General features: G+C 39.0%; 1 protein-coding gene across 2 annotated transcripts in view; it reads right to left on the bottom strand.

Moving 5' to 3' along the window:
• LOC145998459 (transcription factor 15-like) overlaps positions 1–22,589 on the bottom strand; it is a 37,055-nt gene extending 14,466 nt beyond the window's left edge. Inside the window, exon 1 of one of the 2 annotated variants that reach the window (XM_083134870.1) lies at positions 22,331–22,589. In XM_083134870.1, coding sequence (XP_082990996.1) covers positions 22,331–22,470 — 140 coding nt within the window. In that variant the 5' untranslated portion in view covers positions 22,471–22,589. The remainder of the gene's footprint in view (positions 1–22,330) is intronic. The other variant, XM_083134869.1, reaches the window with a different exon arrangement.
• Between the last annotated feature and the right edge of the window lie 1,159 nt (positions 22,590–23,748).

Raw genomic sequence — 23,748 nt, 5'->3', positions numbered from 1 at the left:
AACTGAAAATTTTCTAAAGGGGGGTTTGAGCCCCCTGATTCCCACCTTGGATACGAGCTGTTACCAATAACAGGGTTATGGAATATTCTCCGTCTTGCCTCGATAATTATTTATCTTCTTAAATTAACGTCACATTATTTTATTTGACACCACAAGAAACAAAAAATCTCATTTTATCTAGTGTAAACCGAAAACTTTGGGGGGGGGGCTCGAGCCCCCTAAGCCCCTCCTTGGATGCGTGCCTGGGAAGCAGTCACGTTTATTACACCCTTACATTTATATACAATATTAAAAAGTTCTGCTTTTAGATCTCGCACAATGCCTTTTTCACAAAAATGGGCAATACCGCATTTTTTATATCAGTCAAGCTGTGATATTTTAGATTTATTCCGTTATTTTTCTGATAATAGTTTTCACAGCTTTCCATAGCATTTAGACATGATTTCAGTTGACAAGAACAAAATAATCTTATTTCAAAACATAGAGCAAAAAGAAATCCAACGCGCTTAAGTTAAAACTCCCTTACATTGGAAGCCTGGAGAGAACAAAACAGGGGTTCCTTCGTAACACGATTTCTTGAAAACCATTTTACACATTTGAATCAACTTTGTGATAAATTGATTAGAAAGGATGAATCTTAACAGTAACAGTTGTAACTCTTCCCCTGCTACTATATTTTAGAAGATATTCGTTGTCAAATATCTCAATTTTTGCATAAGGAACCAGCCTTTTCCGTGCCGAGTGTTTCAATGATGACGTCATGCATCCACGGACAACTGCGCATACGATCTGCGCCGCCGAACGAGCACCCCCTAGTGGTCTAAACTGTCATGTGTTTCTTTGTGGTAGTTCCGCTTCCGAGTCGGCTCGAACTTCCGACATGCGGACTTCAGTTTTAGTGTTGGATGATTGTGGGCACGATTTGTTTCGCTTATATGCAGATGCGCAACCACGAATTTTTGTCTGCGGGGGGGGGGGGGGGGGGGGCAAGTACCAGGACCAGGAATAATAATAAAATAACATTACCATTACTGTTATTATTATTATTATTATTATTATTATTAGTTGTAGTAGTAGTAGTAATAGCAGCAGTAGTAGTAGTATTATCAAATACTTTATTATCCTCGTAAATTACGCAAAAAAGGCGGAGAAGTCTGTGCTAAAGCATTTGTGTTCGAACATACTATTTGAAATACATATTTTTAAAACGTTCGATTTCACAATAATAATGGAAAACAAGCACACTGTATTTTTGAAAGACAGAAAATGCTTGATAAATGCATTCCGAATATAATTATTTTCTTTACACATAACATTTGTAACTTTCATGTACAATATATGTTTTACACATATGTAACATTCTTTTTGGGGAGATTTTGATGAACGATTTTGGGGGGATGCGTCCTCGGCCTTGGGGGTGGTTACAGGCAATACATGAGGGTTACAGATTCATGAGCTACGAAATCCACCACACACACCCCCTTGTTGCTTACGCCATTCAACATACTGCAAATAGAAGCCTGCAAATGTCTGACGTGACGATGTGGTCAGCATAACGCGCTCTGACGCCAGAGGCCCCAGGTTCGATGTATCTTAGTCTTTAATTATCCCTTCTGTCCTCATTGTCGCGATGAATCCCAGAAAAGGCGACGTAAAAGAATAGAAAGGCAAGCATCCAAACGTATCAGTAAAATTAACGCTTTTCCACGTGCTAAAAAAAGGAAAGAAAAAGAATTACGTTGCAAGCATAACGGTTGTGTGAAATGCTGCTATGACTCACGACCGTGGAATGACGTCATGAACAAGTGCTGCACTCTGGGACACAGCCAGCCTTTATCGTCTCAATCAATTCTCCCTTGGAAGACAACGTCAAGTTTCTAGAGCAGTCCCTCGCCAAAAGGACAGCTTGGCAACTGGGAGGAATTAAATCAACACGTCCATTACTACGTTTGTATTGTGCGTAAATCAACGTGGACGAGGTTAGGCCAGCTGAATCGCTACCACCAACTTGCTTCAAAGTTCATATTGTCACCTCCATCGGATGGATGTAAAATACTTTTCCCTCGTCTACTATTTTACGTTGCTTTTCTAAGGCTCTAAGATAGAAAAAACTGAAAGTAATCTCTTCTACTGTGGTTATGGGAGATTTCACATCGAATCGACAAGCGACGCGCGACACGTGTCGCTTGAGGATTTCACCAAACGTGCAGCCTGTCGCGCCGCTACGGTGTGCAATGTTTTGTTGGTTGGCCCGTTTCCATGCGACAATAATAGTGTCGTTTGGAAACCAACTAACATACATGAATGCAACCTTCCGAATCGAAGCAACACAAGAAGCTTCGCTTGTAGATCAGATCGGGCCGTTTTCTCAGTACCGTGCATCGTGTCGCTTCGGTCTGTTGTTCGAGTATGCTTTGCTTTAAACTCGAGGGGTCAGTCTCGCTTGCCGCTTCGGTCTGAAAGTTACTTAAACATACACTGCAACAGCTAAACGGACAAATAAAGATATACCGTAGGTATTCCCTGGACATTGCAACATAGGAGGGTGTCTGCCATTTGTGGAGGTGACGTGATCAGCACCACGTTCCGGCCGCATTTTCCCCCAAGGATTGTCCCCGGTTACCCATTTAAGAGGCTGGGTAAACCTCGAAGCCGCTCCATGCAGGGACAGTGCTTGAAAAATTCTTACCTGAAATCACCCAACCCAGTAATTGAACCTGGGTCTCTCGCGTGATCAGATGACGTAATATATATATATATATATATGTTAATGCCAGCGTCCGTGGAGGAGTGGTTACCGTAGCATGCCACAAAGCGTAGGTTCGAATTGTAAGAAATAGTGTCCGACCCTTCCAACAATTACATATAGAAGATCAGTGGCGGCGATTGGGTTCCAAAATTGGGGGGCATGGGTATCCGGAAGGCGGAGGCATGCCCCCCCCCCCCCTGGAAAATGAAAGTCAACCAAAAATTATATATCTCACACATATAATTTCATTCCAGCCGCAATAATATGTGTTAATTATTGCATTAATATGATAAATTCAAATTTAAGCAATGTGTTTTGAGGGAACAACACTATTATTGGGTAAAATGTGCCTTGTTTGCACCCCTGGAAAAAACCTTCCTTAACCCTCCCTGGAAAAAATCCTGCGGACATCCATTGGGGGGGGGGGCAAGATGCCAAACCTAGGGGGGTTAAAACAGTTTACTTTTCCTTGATAGATAAGGTTTAGCATAGTGTGGCAAAAGTGGCAAAAAGTGGGGGGAGCAACCGCCCACACTGTAGATAGTGTTATGCCTGAATCACACGAGGCCAGATTTCCTGCTGAATTTTCCAGTTGGGTTTGGACTAGTTGTGTGGTACTGACTCATCTGCTAGCTTTCGCCTCACACGATACTCGTTACCCTACTTGTTGGTAGACTTGTTCTCACGAGCGACTTGCGGAAGAACGTTGTAAGAAAAGAGCCACAGCTGTTATTTCCCTTACAACTGTCAAAATTTAAAGTAAAGCATGTGCTAGAAATTGCTTCGAAAGAAAATATGAAATCTGGTATGTATTCATATATGATATATGATATATATATATACGATATTCGCAGGATTAGTTCATAAAAATAATATTTGTTCAACTAAATATGTCGAACATTTAATACAATGATGATGATAAAGATATTATTCATTATCGGCTACACCTGTCGTGTACAAATCTCATTGCGATGGATAAATTGCTAAATATTAATGAACACGAATGTACCTAAGTTTATTTCATGGAGCAGCAAACAAAACAACCAACACTCAGAAAGCACAGGCAAAAAAAAAAACCTTTACCTCACCGAACTCAAGATTATTATCTTTACATGACCAAACTTATGCTCTGAATGGACCTGGACAAAGCAAACTATTGTAGGTGGCAGCACCCCTGTTGCGTCCCCACGCTTTTGATCGGCAATTGTTCTCCCATTTATATACATGGGGAATTTGATGCTGAACGTGCTGCTAATACACTAAATTGCAAGTTTAATATCATATTAACCTCAGAAATGATGTCTGAACATGATAGTTGAATAACCAGTGCTGTAAGAGTAATACTTTTGAAAAGACGATCGTGAACAACAGAAAAGATATCGGAACTCAAAGAAGCCTTAAAATTTGCACAGCACTCTTACGTCACTTGCAATTTTCACAATTTAAGTGATCTACTGTTGAGAATCCGGTCAAGAATAATGCATAATAATTCCGCGCGACTGTACTTTGATTTTTATAATTGTTTTTAATAACCGACTTTTTTTCACGTGATATAATACTTTTCCACGTAGCTAGTAAATATGGTCCTTTGTTTTATATACACACATTTATCGTCAAGAATAGTTATTACATAAAATATTTTTTCTTCTGTTTCATGTCTCGCAACCTCTAGGGCTATCTTATTTACAGGTATTATAATTTTAAAATTGTTGTTACCAAGAAAAAGAAGGACGAAAATACGAGGGGAGAATATCTGCTTAATACAATTAAAACATACCTTAATATTAAATTATCGGATAGGGCATAATGCCAGTCATATTGTATAATATATATCATGCATTTACACACTTAATACATTTTTTTTTGTATATGTTGGGAGTTTCTTCGATTCCTACCCGCCGTTGAATTACACATACTCCAACCAGAAAAAAAGCAAAGCATAGTGTCAAAATCTAAATTTTTGTATTATCGACCCATGGCAGCTACAGACGACCCAAATGACGTCAGGTTTAGTGTTCTTTGTGCGTAAACGTGCTATATTTAGCTCGTTTTCGCAACCATTCCGTTGCGCTTTAATATATTAATTCTTAGGTTCAGGAGGATGTAATTTTCGGAAACTTATGATTTTCTACATTATCTTAAAGCTTTGCTAAACCCATTTTTATTATCGACTTAGACGAGAAATTCTTACCTTCATTGAAAATAACGTTTGAATAGCCATCCCATCGAGTTCCAATGTAAAGCTTAGGGCAACCAAATGACGAACGAAATTATTTAGGGACGCAACGGGGGTGGCGCCGCCACCGGAAAGGTTTGGCAATGAACAGCCTCATTGGCTATTACCACAGCACCTAGCAAAGAAGCCAGTTGCAATTAGATCACGGTCTAGTCGTCAAAACCAGTCTGGCGGTCATTTCCAGTCTAGCGCCAACTAGAGCATTTCTACTGGAAATCCAGTTCCTTGTGATTCGGACTTTAGTTTATTTTACGACGCTAAAAAGGCAGGAAGAGAAAGAAAAAGGAAGACATTCAATTTCTCGTTTCTCTCTTTTTCCTTTCTCCACCTTTCTTCTTTCTTTCTCTCTCTCTCTCTCTCTCTCTCTCTCTCTGTGTCTGTGATAGAGGGGACTCTTTCCCCTTTTTTTTCTTTAGACAGAGGGAGAGCGAGAGATTTTCTCTCTCGTTCTGTCTTGCTTTATCTTACCTCTTTCCCTTCATTTCTTTACCTCTTCTTACCGCATTTCTCTCACTCTCTTAGTTCTATCTCTGTCTTTTCCTTTTAGTGACAGGTGAATAAGCTGTTGATGTTCTTTGTGAGTATCCCTTCATCAATTTCATCATATCACCACTCATAGTCATCCTCGTGATTAGCCAAAAGTGACAGAAAAGCGACGGTAAGTAACAAAAATCAAATCAAGAAATATTGCAAAAAATCTGATAAATCATACTTGAACCAAAAACTATTCAATCTACGGCAAAATGTGTTATAAACTTTATTTAAGATAAAACAGTATGCTTTAAAATGAGATCTCCTTCATTAAAATCCGTTCAGTAGTTTGAGATATTCAACTTTAAAGAACCTTCTGAGCGGCCATTTTAATGACGTCACTGCGCGTGATGTAATCATTTCTAAAATTGTCTCCCGTCTGATTTAGTCTTTGATATGCATTTAGCCAACACATAAAATTTGGTGCTAGTATCCGGAAGTGAAATATTTTTAGGTTATATGGTGCTTGTTCCCCGTTCTATTTCTCCCATCCTTCAAGGGAAGGGGGGGGAGGGACAGTGTTCGGAAAGTTACTTTTAAAAAGGTAACTAGTTACAGTTACATGTACTTCAAAAGTAACTGCAAGTTACTTTCTGCTGAATATTTTCTTGCAACCAAATTACACAAATCGATCATTAATTGTAATAACATATTTTGTGAAGACTAACATGTATTTTACTTACGTTACTGGTACATAATATAAGTCTTCGTATATTTATATTTATTACAAAATAAAGTGCTCTCCTGTGCTTTGCGCGACACCATGAAGGCGTATAGGGGGTATGGGGTTAGAGCCCACACTTTTTTGATCATGGCCGAAGGTAGGGGTGATGTGATCAGCACCACGTCCCTGGCATCCTTTTACCCCCCCCCTTCCAGAATTTCCTCCAGATACCCACTTTATATGACGCTGGGTGGGCGCTGGAGCCGCTTCAACAGGTGAAAAAAATCTCTGTTCTCCCCCACCGAGGATCGAACCCGGGGTCTCTCGCATAGTAGTCAGGCACCCTAACGACTTTTTTTTTTTTTTAGGAATACCCCTATGCGGTAGTATTCCCATTATTCACATCTCAATCTTCACGAATGCCAATTTTCTGCTTTCTGTATTCTCATTGGAACAAACAGAAACAAACATCCATGTCCGAAACAAACTAGAATCCGGGACCCCTGACATATAGTTCGTTGTGCTAACCACTTCGCCACGAAGGTTGGCCTGAGCTACTGCGACTTAAACATTTGTATTTATTATCATTGTTGTTCTTAAGGAATGCCCATTGGAGTGGGGGGGGGGATTCTAGAAACTGTATAGAAAGAGAGAGAAATCACTCAAGTACAATATAATCTAAGAAGAGAGGTCTGTTTCGCATAAAGGACGTGTCAGAGAGAAATAAATTTTGTTGTATAATTTCAAGTGTTTAGAACCAGAAAATGATAAAAAAAAATTATAGTAGCCTATAATTGTGCGTTATCAATTAAGGTAAAAATGGCATTTTAAACTTACCCCTTCAGTTCTCTCTAAGAGGATTACATAAACCAGTAAGAATAATGGCTAGGGTCTTCCTGATTCGTTAGTTTGTCACTTGAGTGTTGTAATTCACTGTTGTATCAATAACAATGGTGAGATCTGTCGTATCTGTTATTTCAAGAAAATGGGTTCTCATTTAAATCTTAAACGAATAGCACTTACCAAAATATATTACTTTTTTTCAAAATATCCAAAAATGCTGAATAATGAAGCGAATTCTATCCGGAAATATTTTTACTTTCATTTTTAAATTATCAGGAACTGAGATAAATGACATCACGTGGAAACAATTGGATTGTTTTGATTTCATATGCGCAATTGCTATCTCTCGCCTTCTTCAGTTTCGTTCATACTACCAGTATCGTTTAAAAACACTGAAATATTGCAGTACGTCCCTTTTCAGCTTAATCCGATATTATAGCAAAGGAAGAAACTATCGGATGCTGCTTACAGAACAGAAGGGGGAAGTTTTTCACTGAGTAACACCACAGAGGAACAAACTACAGAAACAAGAGACACTTCACAGCACACAACTGACAATGGCAAACTGTCAGCAATAGGAAGGAATTCTCCTCCTAGAAGTTTATCTTCCCGCTTCTGGGAAATCCACTCCTCTTCCGAGGTGTGTATATCGCTTTGGAATTCAGCTCTACCAAACGGGAGATGAAACATACTAAGATAAACCTTGAAATTCCTGGCACCTGGCTGGAGCCTACCGACTGACCACCGCCAGGAGACAAATTTACAACAACTACTTTCTCTTTTTCCTCTTCATCTATTGTTTGCAAGAATTAATGTATGAAAGATGGGCTTCTATATCACAGCAGAAACTGAATTCCGGTTCACTTTGAGTCCTAAATCGCCAATAATGTATGACACTTACATAGCAATTTAAGTGTCGCAAAGTTACTGTAAAAGTAACTGTTAAAACGTTACTTCTATCGTAAAAAGTAACTCGGTTACAGTTACTCACTTTTAAAAGTAAATATTTACAGTTACATTTTCTCAAAAAAGTAACTGTTACTTGTAACTGAGTTACTTCCAAACACTGGGGAGGGGGGGAGAGAGAGAGAGAGAGAGAGAGAGAGAGAGAGAGAGAGAGAGAGAGAGAGAGAGAGAGAGAGAGAGAGAGAGAGAGAGAGAGAGAGTGAGTATCAAAAGTCAAACTGAAATGTTTACGTAACAGCAATAAAAAATAAAACAAAAAGGGACAGCTAGAAAACAATGCAAGGAAACATTTAGCATAGCTAACGTCTCAAGAAAAAATATACTAATAATTGATAAAGAGTATAAGAAAGACATGACAATTAGAAAAAGTAAAATAAATATAAAACTCATAACGAAATTATGATAGAGTTGAAGAAAGGCAACGTTGAGGAACGAAAATTAGAAAAGGCAAAAATATAGGAAACATGAGTGAAATACAAATACAAAAATATCTACTATAAGAATAAAACTTTGAATTGCGACAATTCATAATTCCATAAAAATTTACACCTTGATGGAAATTATTATTCTAAAGGAGCACATCTTTAGATTCCGAACATACAATACATGTGTTTCTAAACTAAAATTTGTCTGTAAAAAAATACCTCATCAAGTATTATTCCAACAATTGTTTACAGAAATTCCAAGATTCATAGGATTGTGTCGGTCTCACCTTCAATTTTCTTTTTTATCTTGTGCTTTCAGAATACAAGGAAGGCTTTTTTTTGTAAATTTCCTTGGTTATATTTTTTCCCTTTACATGTTTCATACATCGTATACTTCTAAAGTGTCAATCTGTTACCTATGCAATTCGTCAGCCAATAGGCCTAACGGTATACGGTTGTAGTTCATTTCGTCGAATAATTTGTGTGCGAGTAAAGAGCAACTCAACCAGGAGCGGCGCCAGGGGGTGTGGTGGGGGGGCGAAGGAGTGCTTGCGCACACCTTAATTTTCTTCGACGGGGAGGGCGAAAGGGGCGATCGCCCCTCCCAACTGCCATGCTTTGGATATATATTATTATGCCTAATAATATTCAAGACTCATTCGTTCTGTATTTTTATCACCACGTTTAACAGGCTCGAGAAGTCCATTTCATGCTCATGATAGGCTAATCGGAACTGGACATACAGTTTAAATTTGCATCAGAACGAGTCTACAAGGTGCCTTAAAAGGGAATCACTGGAGAGAATGCGTCTTTATTTCTTTGTTTATTCATTTTACTCCTCCTATCTGACCTTCAGTTTACCGCGACAATGGGAGGAATTATGATAACAACAGAGGCGTTGCAAAGGGTGGGCGAAGGGGCCTCGCTTCCCATGGGCTTATATTTTTTATTTAACAAAATGTTATAAATATAGGTGAGAAAAGTAGATGGAAAGGGCTAATTTTTGTGGGCGATAACTACAACATTGTGTTTTTTAACCGGTTATAAATTCTAGTGAAACATTACAATTTGAATAAATAAGTCAACTATTTAGTATTTTAAATAAACCGGGTGGTAACCGTCTGATTTTAAAATATCCAGGAAGCCAAACAACAACAATGAAACGTTCTCTTACAAAGGTTGATAAGCATACACACAATTTTTGACTTCTCATAATTTAGCGGTTCGAGAACATCGAGAAACATTACACACAACTGATTCGCCAGAAAATTAAGGAAACCTAACAGATGTGGTGAAATTTCTTTCGAAATATGGCCAATTACCACAAGAACATTTCAGACGTACACAATAAAATGACATTCACAATAATTATCCACGATCTGAAATTGAAAATGAACTGATACAGGTAAAGAGCAACGATGTCAAAATGGCTATATTAAAAAAAAAAAGAAATTAAATATTTACTTTCTTTAAAGTTCGAAACTTCTTTTACATTCTAGATTATTTTGTAAGTGAACGTGACGTAACACCAAACAGCACAACAATGTTTAACATGCAACAGTTATTGTTCATTGTTAAAGCTCGTTACAGTAGCTATGAAACCACTTCCAAAAACTGACGACCAGACACGTTTAAGAATTTTATTGTACTAAACTTTCACTTCAAAAGTGGACAGATGCTGGCAGCTGTGGGATAGTACGTAAGTTGTTTTAATTTTATTATTTTCAGTCGTTTTTCTGTAATTTCTGGCTAATACCGACGATGCGTAAATTAAAGAAAGGACACGCGTACCCAGATCGAGATTCGAACACGGGAACTCCTGTGGCAAGATCGAAAGTCTACCACTTAACACACACTGTCACCGAACCGGCGGTGTTATTAATGCTACACTGATTTGGCTTATTTTACTTAACTTTTCTGCCATTTTTGGCTACTCGCGAAGCTGAAGATGATGGGGCAGTCACAAAGAACGCCCATTCCCAGGCCTGTATTCGAACCACGGACCCTTATTAATGCTATATATGTTCAAAGGTGCTTGTCTGCAAAATAGATACACCCTGTGGCCAAAAGGGCTTAGAGTGCCCAAGACTGCTAACCAGATTTCAGTTAGATGGCGCCTAGTGAACTCATATAATACCAAAGCCGCTGCTGGAAACAGCTTGATTGAATGCTAGTTATTCTCCTGATCTGCTATTTTATCTATTAGTTTATATCCTGTGTGTTATATTTTGTGCTAACAGAATATAACACACAAGATTTTCCTGAAGTAACTTGGATTCTTGCTGTAACACGATTATGCCTTGTTTCCAGATTAAACACACTATAGTTGCTAACAAAGGCAGTTCTTTTTTGCTTCTTTATTTTTTAATTAAAAGCACCCAATATCTCGTGGATTCTTGATATTCGGATGGCAAGAAAAACTGTAGGGTCTCTCCCGATAAGGTTTTCCCTACCGTTTGGTAGGAGACCTTGTGGAAGTTCCACCTAGGACTATGGGCCTGCCTATGCGTTGGTGGGCCCTATACTATGGTGTGATAGTACTTGAGATTTTCCGAGCTAGTACAAGTTTGTCTGCTCTGGAATGTAGCTGGGTCGGGAAGGTGCTATGTTTGCTCAACATCCACTGTTATGCTGGGGTGAACTTTGCCAGCTTGCCACAGTACAATTACAGTAATAACAGTAATCCATGAGATTTATCCATGTCACTTCAGGTAAATGTAGGTATGTAATGAAGTAAGTCTTGATAGCCAATTGTAATATAATTAAGCCTTGTTTTTTCCATATTAAAACCAATACGTTGCTGACCAAGGCAGTTTATTAAGATAAAACACTTAACACGTAACGTTTCGACCCTGTATCAGGGTCTTCCTCAGACGAAGAACTAAACTAAAAAATCTTTTTTAGTTTAGTTCTTCGTCTGAGGAAGACCCTGATACAGGGTCGAAACGTTACGTGTTAAGTGTTTTATCTTAATAAACTGCCTTGGTCAGCAACGTATTGGTCTTGATAGCCAGTGTGTATGTAGGTATGCAGATAGTAGGTTGTAATGTAAGACCACTAACGGTTTATCCTTTTGGGTCTGCAAAGTAATTCCTTAAGCTTGTAGGTTAGGTTGAGTGATAGGTATTTTAGTGCTTTGTGCAATTTTTTTTTTACCTTAGATTTAAACATGTCAGTATTGCAGACTCAAAAGGAAGAATTGTGTATTATAAGAAATCGCTGTGGACATGAAAGCGAGATCTTGTTATACACACATGCAATCGACATTTATATCGAGTGTATTTGCAAGCGTATCAAGTCGATTGCAGTTGGTTCTCCGGCGCAAAGCTGTAAGGTACAAACGGCTTTGCGTCCCTCTTCCAATTGAAAAAAAGAGGCCCTCACAGATGGTAGAGACGTTGACGGCGTTGTGAGACTTCGAACTGACATCTACCTGTACCAACACTAGTTGGCCCCATTTTTTCAGGACCTTGAGAGACAGATTGCCCACGAACCATATGAGATGGAAAGCACATCAGACATCTAACTTCACGGCCTCAAAATCAACAACGCAAGGATCCATTCTAGGTTCCGAATTGTGGAATCTAAACTTGGAGCCATCTCTCAAAAAATTAGGAAATATTCCGGAGATCAAAACTCACACTAAGCTAAAGCTTCACATTTTGAAATACGATCTTAAAACATTTAATTGATTAATTGGATTGGATTAAAAGTAATTAATTCTTCCGCCAGAGTGGCCTCCTCAAGAAGGCTCAACTGGTAACAACATGAAAAACTATGCAATAATTCTAATATATGCCGACTCTACCATATCGCCACAGATTCTAAAATTCGGTTAGAAACAGTGAAAAAAAATATAATGGCATTTTTATTATTATTATGAAATATTTCAAGTGATACAAAAACCACCCAAACATTAAAAAACACATACTGTGCTCGTGTTGCGAAAGTTAGGGGGTGATGGGGTGTGTGGACCATTCACTGTAACATCTTCAGCTTTAGAATTTCAGCTACTGAACGCTCTGAAATTCTATACCATCAGAATGTTTGTGCCCTCTGAAACTATGCAAACTACAGGCTTCCCCGTGTCTTAACTATTGACCCTAGCGACAATGCTTCCAGGCCAGAGCTTCAAATATGGTGGTGAATCTACAGTACATCGCTTCAAATTTGGGTTACTTTACCATTATTTTGAGGTAAAATATTAGCCCACACTATCCAACTCGAAAATGTTTGATACGATATTGTTCCACACAGCTAGGATATCTGTTTCTAACACCTACTTGATGGTGTCACATGTTAACCATTCCCTACTCGAGCAGCATATGGAAAAGCAATATGTTCCTGCCAGCAAAAAGGTGCGAAATGTCATCATTTTCCCTGATAGCATTTCCAACAATTAAGCTGTGAACCAGACGCACGTTGAGCCCTTTTTTCCCCGCCATGTAAAACACGCCGTCTTCACTCCAGATGGTGCTGGATTCTATCTTCTGTGACTCTTCGCTCCATCTTAATCTCGAACACACGGCATGTTTTCCTTGTTTTTGCTTCCCTCACAAACATCGTGCCCTAATTACGTGTCACCAGTCTCAGCACCCTCCATTCCGCGACCTTGGTTGGCGTAGGTCTATTAAGTAAATGGCTTTTAAGCCTTGCTCTCTAGATTAGAACAAGAAACATTTCCCCAACATGTTTGGAGTCTTTTTTTTTTTATTCAGCGGGAACTTTAAATATCCATCGAGAACAGTGAATGCAAACGATTGCGAAAATTACTACAACGACGACGCAGTTTTAGCCGGCGCGGGTACTGTCTTTATGACAATGACCCTCTGTTGCCGCGTTTACTACTAATAAACTTGCGGTCAAACAGGCAATTAGGCCTACCGCTTGGACAAGAAGCGGCAACCTTAAAATCCCTCCAGGGAAACAGGATTTTCTCAAAATAACCGTTCTGCCCTGTGGATGGACATCTGTTGATACGGCTACTCCACTGTAACGTAACTTAACGAATCAATAAAAAAAAATCACTGACACTTCTGAGTTGTAATGACTGTCTACCCCAACTGGACCACTGCGGCTCACGATTGGCCCCGCCTTGGATGTGGACCAATGATGAAGTGATGAAATCATGGACGTTACCAGACATTTTGGTGGTGAGGTTCAAGCCATTGATAAAACAGGAACAGAAATAACAAAAATATAATAATTATTATAATGTTTATGATTATTATTATTATTATAAACTATAATCAAGATGAACTAATTTTATTACGAAGTTATTATTCATAAGATTTTTCTACTCGATCTAGCAGGCGAGTGAATATTGATTCAGTGGCACCAACGTACAAGGTTCGCCCATAAAAAAAACGAACTTTTTTTTTTTTAGGAAAGAAAACAAGTAATTAGCTTCAAATGACTATCACCCTGAAAATAATCATCAGAGGAGGCAATACACTTTGACCAGCGTTTGTACAGGTCTTGGAAACACTGTTGATAGTCATTGACAGTAAGTGTTCGTAAAATACGCGTAACATTTAATTTAATGTCCGCGACGTCGTCAAATCTTCGCTCTTTCATAGCCATCTTAAGCTTGGGAAAAAGGAAAAAATCAGCAGGCGATAAGTACGGAGAATATGGAGGGTGATTGATCACTGTCACTGAATGCTTAGCAAGGTATTGTTGTACAGCTCACCGCTCACCCAACGGAAGTGCAGTGACGTAGCGACAGGCGACTCCACTATTTGGGTTGGGGGAGTGCACCCTTAGTGAGAAACATATGTGGGCTCGCTGTAACCGGTGCAGCGATACAAATCGTCTAGGGTTATTGTTGGACTTTGCGTCTCCTCTGTTGTCGCCGCCCGTCGCGTAAGGTTTTGATTTCACAGCATTTGTGATATCTGCCGAGGCTCATGGTGATCAGCAAGTTTCTAACAATAGGTAAGAATATGCGATCCGCCGCCGCGGCTTTCTTTGATTTGAGTTTCACGACATCAGAATTCAGAAATAAACAATAGTTTATAACTGCTGTACTCTTAGTTGTTACATGGCAGTGGAGCAGTGAAGTTCTGTGGATCAGCGATCTGAACCATGTTGAAACGCAAATTTGATTTTAGTAACGACTTACAAAAACTGTTTCCTGACTTTAGGCCTGGAAGAAACAACTCCAAGGCAGAATGTCAATGTATGTTATTATTTTAAAGTAAGAGACCGAGTTTCACAACCGTATAATATTACGGGCATAGTGAATAAATATTAGGATATTCAGACATATGCCTATAATGAGGCCTATTCTTAGTTATACGGAAACTGTGTGAAATTGTTTTACAGTGGTGTGTGATCTATAAGCTCACCAAAGCACCATTAAGTACAAAACGTGTGTTCGAAGTGCTGCATCTTCGTCGAAAGTTGTTAACTTTTTGCAATCTAAAAATTCCATCTTTTTTTTAAAGTTTGTCATCAGGTAACCTTAAAGTCGTTGCCGTATATTCTTTTTAAAATTCTTTGAAATGCAGTCTAATTAATGCACAGGATAAGCAATACAAAAATGCGAAATGCTTTCTGCTACCCCTAACATCTGCAAATGGGCCGGTCCTTCCCTTCACCCCCGCTCCCCGTCTCGGGATCTTCTCGTGAGCAGTGAGCTGTACAGACAATGCGGTATGAGGCCGAGCATTATCGTGTAACAGAAACCATTGGCCAGAATCACAGAGGTCCTTCCTAACCCGCTTCATCCTGTTTTTGAGTCGACCAAGCACTTCCTTGTAATACCACTGATTGATTGTTTGGTTTTCAGGGACAAATTCATGGTGGATCAGTCCTTGGGAATCAAAAAATGCGATAAGCAGCACATTTATCTTCGATTTCGACATCCGTGTTTTTTTCATTGCGGGCGAGAACTGTCCTTTCCACTGCGCACTCTGTCTTTTTGTTTCGGGGTCATATTATAAACACCAAGTTTCAGCTCACCATACACTGCCCGTATCAACTGTAACGTTTCGATAAACGATTTGCCCGATTTGTAACAACATTTTATGCTGTAACGTTGTTTATCTTCGTGCGCGCATTTTGTACGCCGCCTGCACACGACCTGCATCTGACGCACGCTTGCCCCGATACCGACTGCCTGTAACAGGTTGAAACATGCACTGACGGGAAGTTTAGATATAGCTCTTTGCAGTGTTTCCAGAATTCGGTACCTTTTTATTTGGTTTGGTTCCATTTTTTTGACAGTTCGGTTTCTTTATGGGCGGACCTTGTATATGGACCCATAGGGCCCGAACCACCCAATAATTTGTCATATTATTTATTACATTTGTTATCGTGATACGTAGTGAAGTGCTTATTGAAATCGGTAAATAACGTATTTTTTTTAAAAAGTAAGGGTACATTGTTGGTGTGCATTAATATGATTTCAGAGATGAAATGAAGTGTTTGAGCCCACACTAAGTTTTCAAAAATTGCCGCTCCTGTAAGGATTGATTGGTTTTTATTTGGCGTCGCTTTTCTGCCATTTTTCGCTAATCGCAAAGATAAGGATGAGTGATGATATGATCAAATTGATGAAGGGACACTCACAAAGAACACCCATGCCCAAGCCTGGGCCCCTGGTGTCGTAGAGCTCTGTGCTAATAACTACGCTACGAAGGTCGGCGTTATTCTGTTATAATACCATCTAAACTTTATAAAAATAACATAACAAGCTCTCTGTTTTTTTGTAACTTCAAACGAATGAAGCCAAATTTGGGTCGATCCTTCCGACGACCATAGACGAAAGACACATCTATGTCTTACCCCATATTCCAATGTAGGACCCTATTATTGAAAGACTGGAGGGGGGGGGGGAAGCGGAAGATCGACCTCCCAGATACTTCCAAAAGTTGAAAAGACAAACCATATTGAAGGAACGATCTCTTTATTATTATTAATTATTTATTTACCTCCAACAGAGAAAAATCTCTGAACTTGTTAACTGAGTAAAACAGGCCGAAAAATTGAACTTTTTAAATATTTTTTTTAAGAAATAGCTACGAGGGTCACTATTTATATTTTGAGCCTAACAATGAAAAAACAGGAATTTGGCATTGAAAACTGCTTTATTGTTTTTCGAAGTATTCTCCTTTATGGTCAATACACTTTTGCATTCGTTCGAACCATTTGTCAAAGCAGTTTTTCCAATCTTCTTGAGACACCTCCATAATATGGTTTATGAACGCATCAACGGCGTCTTCCGCCGACGAAAATCGTTGTCCACGCAATTTTTTCTTGACATTCGGGAACAAGAAGAAGTCATTGGGTGCCAAATCAGGACTGTACGGCGGATGACACATGAATTCGATTTTTTGACTGTTCATAAAGTCGGTTGTTAGACGAGATGTGTGACAGCTGGCCTTGTCTTGATGAAGAATGATCCGACGGCGTTTGTTTGTTTTCCGTATTTGACCGAAGACCTCTGGCAAACAAATCGTTGTGTACCATTCAGAGTTGACCGTTCTACGTTCCTCTAAAGGCACAGTTGCCACATGACCAGTTTTCCCCAAAAAACAGGCAACCATTTGTTTCGATGTGCTTCGAGCGCGAACAACTTTTGTTGGATTGGGTTAATCTTGAAACACCCATACAGTCGACTGCTGTTTACGTTCTGGCTCATATGCATATATCCATTATTCGTCACCTGTTACAATCTTATATACGTCTTTTGAAGCACCACGATTGTATTTATTGAGCATTTGTTTGCACCAATTGACGCGAGCGTCTTTTTGAGTTTTTGTCAAATTGTGTGGGATCCAACGAGAACATACCTTTCTCACAGCTAAATGATCATGTAATATTTTATATATGCTGGTGGAACTAATGCCTATGGTTGCCTCAATCTCACAGTATGTCACATGACGATCTTGCAGTATTAGGTTTTGCACAGCATCAATGTTTTCTTGAACAACAACTGATTTTGGACGACCTTCGCGAATCTCGTCGGTGAGCGAATGGCGGCCACGATAAAATTCGTTATACCAGCGTTTCACAGTGGCAAAGGATGAGGCTTCATCGCCAAATGTGGAAGTAAGTTGATCGATGCACTCTTGTCTCGATAATCCACGTCGAAAATCGTAAAAAATCATCGCACGAAAATGTTCACGAGTTAATTCCATTTTATTGTTGTCGCGCAATCTCCAAGGCAACATAAACAACACAAATGAAGCTATTGACAAAACATTTTAAGTACGTTATGGTCAATAATGCCAGACGATTCCGTGCAAACGTCAAATCGCGCCTAACTTCAGTGTTGCCAAGGCTCAAAATATAAATAGTGACGACCCTCGTACGAGAGTGAGAACGTCGTATCATTTCAAAATGTCAAGGACACATCACTATGGACTTCAGATGTTCTTTGCAATAATGGACATTTATAATGAGAAAGTTCTTCCAAATACCCTGAGGAACAAGTTCTTGTAGCCAAAAACCTGAGGTTAATTCTGATATTCCAGTCTGGAAAAAGTGTAAAAGTATTGAGACGGAGAAGACTGTAAAAATCTAAACGGGAGCGAATTTGGCCTTTCGAGACTTATCGAGATGAGACAAAAACGAGACAGACCTGTACATTCCAGACGAGAGTTTGGTATGGTATTGAAAATTTTAACTAAAAAACTGAATTTACTACTTGACTTCTTCAGACAACCAAGGAAATATCTATAACCTGATCATTTACAGATAAGTCGTATATTTTGTTTATAATAATTACAAAATCGATCTATTAGTGGCAATTATAAGCCTGTGCTGCGCAGTTACGTATACATTCAGGGTAAAATTATAATTTTAGAAAAATCTGATGCCAAACAGAAAAAAGTTATTTGCCTTAACGACCTCTACAAGCTGTAAAAGTGCTGTGGCACTCTGTGAATGTTGTTTACACTATATTTTTCTAGACTGGAACAAGACAGGCTCTTACAGCTCGAAACGAAACCGAAACATTGCTAAGTCTCGTCTCGTTCCATTCTTAGGTGTAAGTAAATTTAAGAGGGGGTGTAATAGCAAATTTAAGGGTGGTAAAATGGTCATAAATTAGGACTTCATAGAAAATTCAATGGGGTGTAGTGAAACATTGAAGGGTACTGAGGGTGTGTGAATAAATCACTGGCCAAAGGGTGTCTGAGAAATCTTGAATCAATACGAATATGTTTATAAATTTATGTTGCTATTATATCATTCGATTTCTGCTTTCTTTAGTAGCATTAGTAATGCTTGAACTTGGTGTAGTATATGGTCAAAGAAGAATACAGAACAAAATACCCATTCACTGATTATCAAGCACAGGAGTTCCGGTGACTAGCATGGGGTTTTAATCTGCCTGTGAAATATTTAACTGTGTCGTAATTCTTCCTCCTCAATACACTCACATATTGGAAGAAAATTGTAAAGGAATCTAGAGAAAGATTTGATTGATTTCTTGTTTTAAGTCCACTTTATGCACAGTAAGGCTAATCGGGACTGGACCTACAGTTTAAAGTGGGATCCTAACCACTATGTAGCGACGACGCTACCAAGAGAAAGAAAATGCTTTGGGATAATTTCGTAGTTTTCAGCAGCTACTATTGTAAATAACAGATTATATATACATTTTATTTCAATATAATAGTTTCTGGTTGTAACTGGAGGAATTACTTCGCAAACTTTAAATGGGAGCTGGAATTCGACTTTCTCTTCAGACATATTTTATAACTCTAGAACGACCAGACCGTCAACCTCCAAATTTTGAGGCATGAAAGAACCAACCCCTTGGATCGATTTTCTCTTATTGCAGTCGAAACCTAAACGAAAGTCCGTTTTATCCACCTGCTAAGCTGGACTTTCACATCGCAACTATTAGATCGAAAAAAAAAAGCTCAGTGATAGAAGTTATGTGACCAAATATTGTACTATACATTGTATATTATTTTCTGTTCATTTATGCCATTTTATTTGATCCACATTCAATATAGTGGTAGAACTATATCTCTTGTATATCTTCTGTAATGTTTAATAAAAGTTTAACAAGTACAACTTATGTCATCTTTTGTATTTCCTTGGACTAATACTTGCCTGTTTGTTTATAAGAACTCATTCATTGATTTCGTCCGAGAACATTTCAAGAATTTTATTACGGAGCGCGAAAAGGCAGAACGAATGGGACAAATAAGACTACGTAGGCTAGAGGGGGCCGTGCCCCTCCCAAAAGGGATAATTAAAGTACGAAAAGTATTGATAGCGTCATATTACAAGAACAAAAAATGTTTGAGCAATTCTTTACCAGGCAGTAAAAGAACAAAATAAAGTTTACCACAAAAATACATTAATCGGGACTAAATTTATTACACTTAAACAAGTAGACTCCGGATAATACAGGGCTTCTTTGTGACAATACAATATTGTTAACTGACACAAAACGATATTATTCTAGGTCAAATATTTCCTATGTTGGTGACAGGTTCGTCTGAGAAAATAAATACTCAACATTATCTCTTTCTTACTGTAATCATTGATTTAATATCAATAACGTAGAGCCAGGCACGTATCTAGAAATACGTTTGGGGGGGGGGGGTCCGAAGCAAGTGTCTCAAAATAATATCAATAATAAATAATAATAATGTTTAAACTAAATTTAGTATATGAATAGGTAAAAGGTCGGCAAAATTTATTTAAAAAAATATTTTAAAAGACCTGCCCTGGCAACGAAATTATATAAAATAAATAATGAATCATTATTTATTATATATAGAAAAGGATCCAGTTGACGAAAAGTAAAGCTCCTGGTGATATTTTATAATTGTCATGTCATGATAGTTTATGAATGTTACGTTATTACGTATTAATAAATCTTCTTTGGTACTGTCATTCAAAGGCGTATGATCTGAATATAACCCTTGCCTTCCAATAAGTTTGGCGGAAATAAATAACTTTTATTATTTCTTTATTTTCATTATTTAATTTTTGTACTTAGTAAGTCTTTCTGGAAGAGTCCGGAACCCTCCCCCCTAAATACGTCCTTGCGTAGAACTATTTCTATCTCACAAAACTTTAGTAATGACATTGTCGTAGAATCAAAGGGTCCTGCGTTCGTTCCCTAATGGAGGTGCAATGGTTCGGATCTCTCTTTGAAGGTCCAGTCCCGATTAGTTTATCTGTCACAAATTGGTCCTACAAACAACCTTGGTAATTAGCCTGCTGTTAATATATATAATCTAGTTTAATAGAAAATCTGCACATTATATTTCCAGTGCTTAACCTGTCGTATGCTTACAACATGTTCTGTGGTCCTCCAAGAAAAATATTCTAGATCCGCCGATGCACGTCGGTGTCTAACCGGAACCTCCAGTAACGAGACCTCATATTTACCCCTCAAGGTGCTAAGCCTCAGAGTCCCAGAAGAATAACATAGATATGAAAATACATGTTCTTATCAACGGCGCGCCCAGGAGGAGCTGATGGGCCTGTCGCCCCTACAGGAATTTTGACAAATGAAAGCAGTAAAGAACTCCGGAAAAACCAAAGTTGTAAATGGAGACTCCCCTCCCCTTAAAATTATCCCCTTTTACCATTTTGTCTTTGAACAACTTTTAAAACGAAGGCTAAAAATGGTAATTACGAAATATATTATGATGTAATCCCCCAGAATGCAACTATCATGGGCGTCCGGAAGAGGGGGGCAATGGGGGGCCGTGCCTCCCCACCTGGAAAATGAAAGTCAACCAAAAATTATGTATTTCACACAAAATTTCATTTTAGCCACAATAATATGTGTTAATTAATTATTGCATGAACACCATAAATTCAAATTTAAGCAATGTTTTCTTAGGGAACAACACTCTTTTGGGGAAAAATGTGACGTTTGCGCCCCCTTGGAAAAAAATACATTCCTTGACAATTGGCGTCCGGAAGGGGAGGCTGCCCCCCCTGGAAAATAAATGTCAACCAAAAATTATGTATTTCACACATATAATTTCATTTTAGCCATAATAATATGTGTTAATTATTGCATGAACATCATAAATTCAAATTTAAGCTATTTTTTTTTAGGGAACAACACTATTTTTGGAGAAAATGTGCCTTGTTAGCTCCCTGAAAAAAATACCTTCCTTGCACCTCCCTGGAAAATATCCTGCGGACGTCCATGGCAGCTATATACTATCCACCTTTACAATTCCAACAGGCACGTAGCTAGGGGGAGAACTCGAAGGGGGAGGCTGAAGACCCCGAATTCTACAAATATCTAATTTAAAATAGTGTGTAGCAGTATTTAATTTTACTTCCTTACCAGGATAAACATCTTGTGTAATAAGTTGTAATATACTGAGAAATTCATCTTCACTTCAGGGCATTTAACCCCCACTTTTTCGCCCTTAGATGGCTGCTGCTCATAAGAGATGAGCCCTGCGAAAGAAAATTCTGGCTACGGGCCTGAATTCCAGCCCTCCGGAAAAAAAAAAAAAACTGTGTTTCTCAGTGGTTGTTACAGTGCAATTATTACGGCTTCTTCAGGTAATATTCAATAATCCGAACAGTTTATTATTATTGCATATGACGTGCACAAGTCTTATTTCATAAGCAATTGGTTAGCCAGTTTTCTTGGACACCTGGCTGTTGCACGATAAAGTCTTGTTGTTAATTGTTACGATTACTACTTCAAGGAGTCTGCATGCTAAGAATTCTTTCTCGGATCACGCCCACCACTTCATGCTGTACAAGTGACGTATACATGCATAGAATCACGTAACTGACCACTTTGCACGTGCACTACAAAGCGTTGTTGACTCTCCCCTCCGAAAACCAAGACCGGCCTACTTAAAAATAGAACAAGATCATATTGGTCTTTTTTTTTAAAAAAAAGAAAAAAGTTTCCATTGTTTTATACCAATGCACAAAACCAGTCGCGTGTTGGTAGTTACCTGTGCGTACGATCCCTCTCCCTAGCATTAGCTTGGTTCCTGTGTTTCACGGGATTCAGATCTTGGTGTAGAAATTGTTCTGCTTTTCTTCTCTTCACTTCTGGCTCGTCGAGCACATTCGCACCGTCCTCTGACTCCATGGCAACTTCGCATCACTCAGTCTACACGAGAACTGAGCACAGCTGAGAGGGGAGCAGAGCTCGCTCAACAAGTGGAAAAACAGACACCCTCGACCGCGCCTTCCAGCGCTCCCCACGCCCCCAAACGGCCGAGGCAGGCAGTACTGACCTCACACGAGCACGCAGCTATTCTCTTACCGCTGTTTATTGCCTGGCTGATTTTTTTAATGTACGTTTTGTCTAGCCTCGAGGGAGAGGCGTTTGGATTCTGAACCCGGTGATTAAGATTGGCTGTTATTGAACAAGCCCTCAAAAGAAAGACTTGAATAACATCGACATTTCCTGAGAGGGAAAAATATCTGCTGCATTTGTGTTCAGCGGCGTATCCAGGATTTTCATAATGTAGCCGTTAAGTCTTCTTTCAGTAGTGATGAAGTTGATTTTTTTAGTTTGATTTTTTTGTTTTCATGCACAGATAGTCTAATTGGAACTGGACTTACAGTTTAAAGTGGGATCCGAACAACTATGCACCCCACCGGGAATCGAACCCGGACCCCTTGAGAACGTTACCTCTACGCCATCTATGAGTCTCTTGTTTCTCTTACGAATGCTGGGCAAACTCACCGTTATAACCTCAACGCCACCTTGGGCACACCACTAAGAGAACAATAATCTAATGCTTTATTTGGAATTAGAACTGAAAGGTTGTGTGCGCAGGGTTGGTAGTAGGTCATTTTTGTTTCATTTATTTATTTTGCCAAAATGATCAGATGAAATTGATATTGCTCCTTCCCGAGATGTTAAAAGTAATTAACATAGAGGAGGGTACATGTAATTCTCTTCTCACGAGCAGTGACGAACAGGACCGGTGTCATAGTGTAGAGTAGAACTAGAATGTCCTCCATGGTAAACCTTCCCACGGATAAAATATCATACGTGACCAGTGACCTATTATAGAATGTCCGGGGTGACAAAGTACACTGATGTAAAACGTTCCCCCCCTAGTCATAGAGACGCCCTATCTAACAATGGGGAGGAAATACTGTAGAATATAAGAGGAGATAATTTACCATAATTAAGTGACAATGCGTTTTGTCCCATTTGGGGACATTCTACCGCGAAGGGGGAAATTTCGCACTGGTCCTAATGAATTGTATTTTATTCGGGGGTACATTTTACTTTTTCGTGGGAAACGTTTACCATGGGAGACGTTCTCCACTGTGAAACCGGCTCTAGGTGGGGGGGGGGGGGCTGGGGCAGTACAATGTACGCGGGGCCTATAACCAAAAATTATCAGAG

The sequence above is a fragment of the Lepisma saccharinum genome, chromosome 14 (genome assembly GCF_977018435.1).
Source record: "Lepisma saccharinum chromosome 14, izLepSacc3.1, whole genome shotgun sequence".
Lineage (NCBI taxonomy): Eukaryota > Metazoa > Arthropoda > Insecta > Zygentoma > Lepismatidae > Lepisma > Lepisma saccharinum.
This window is presented reverse-complemented; position numbering and strand designations above follow the sequence as displayed.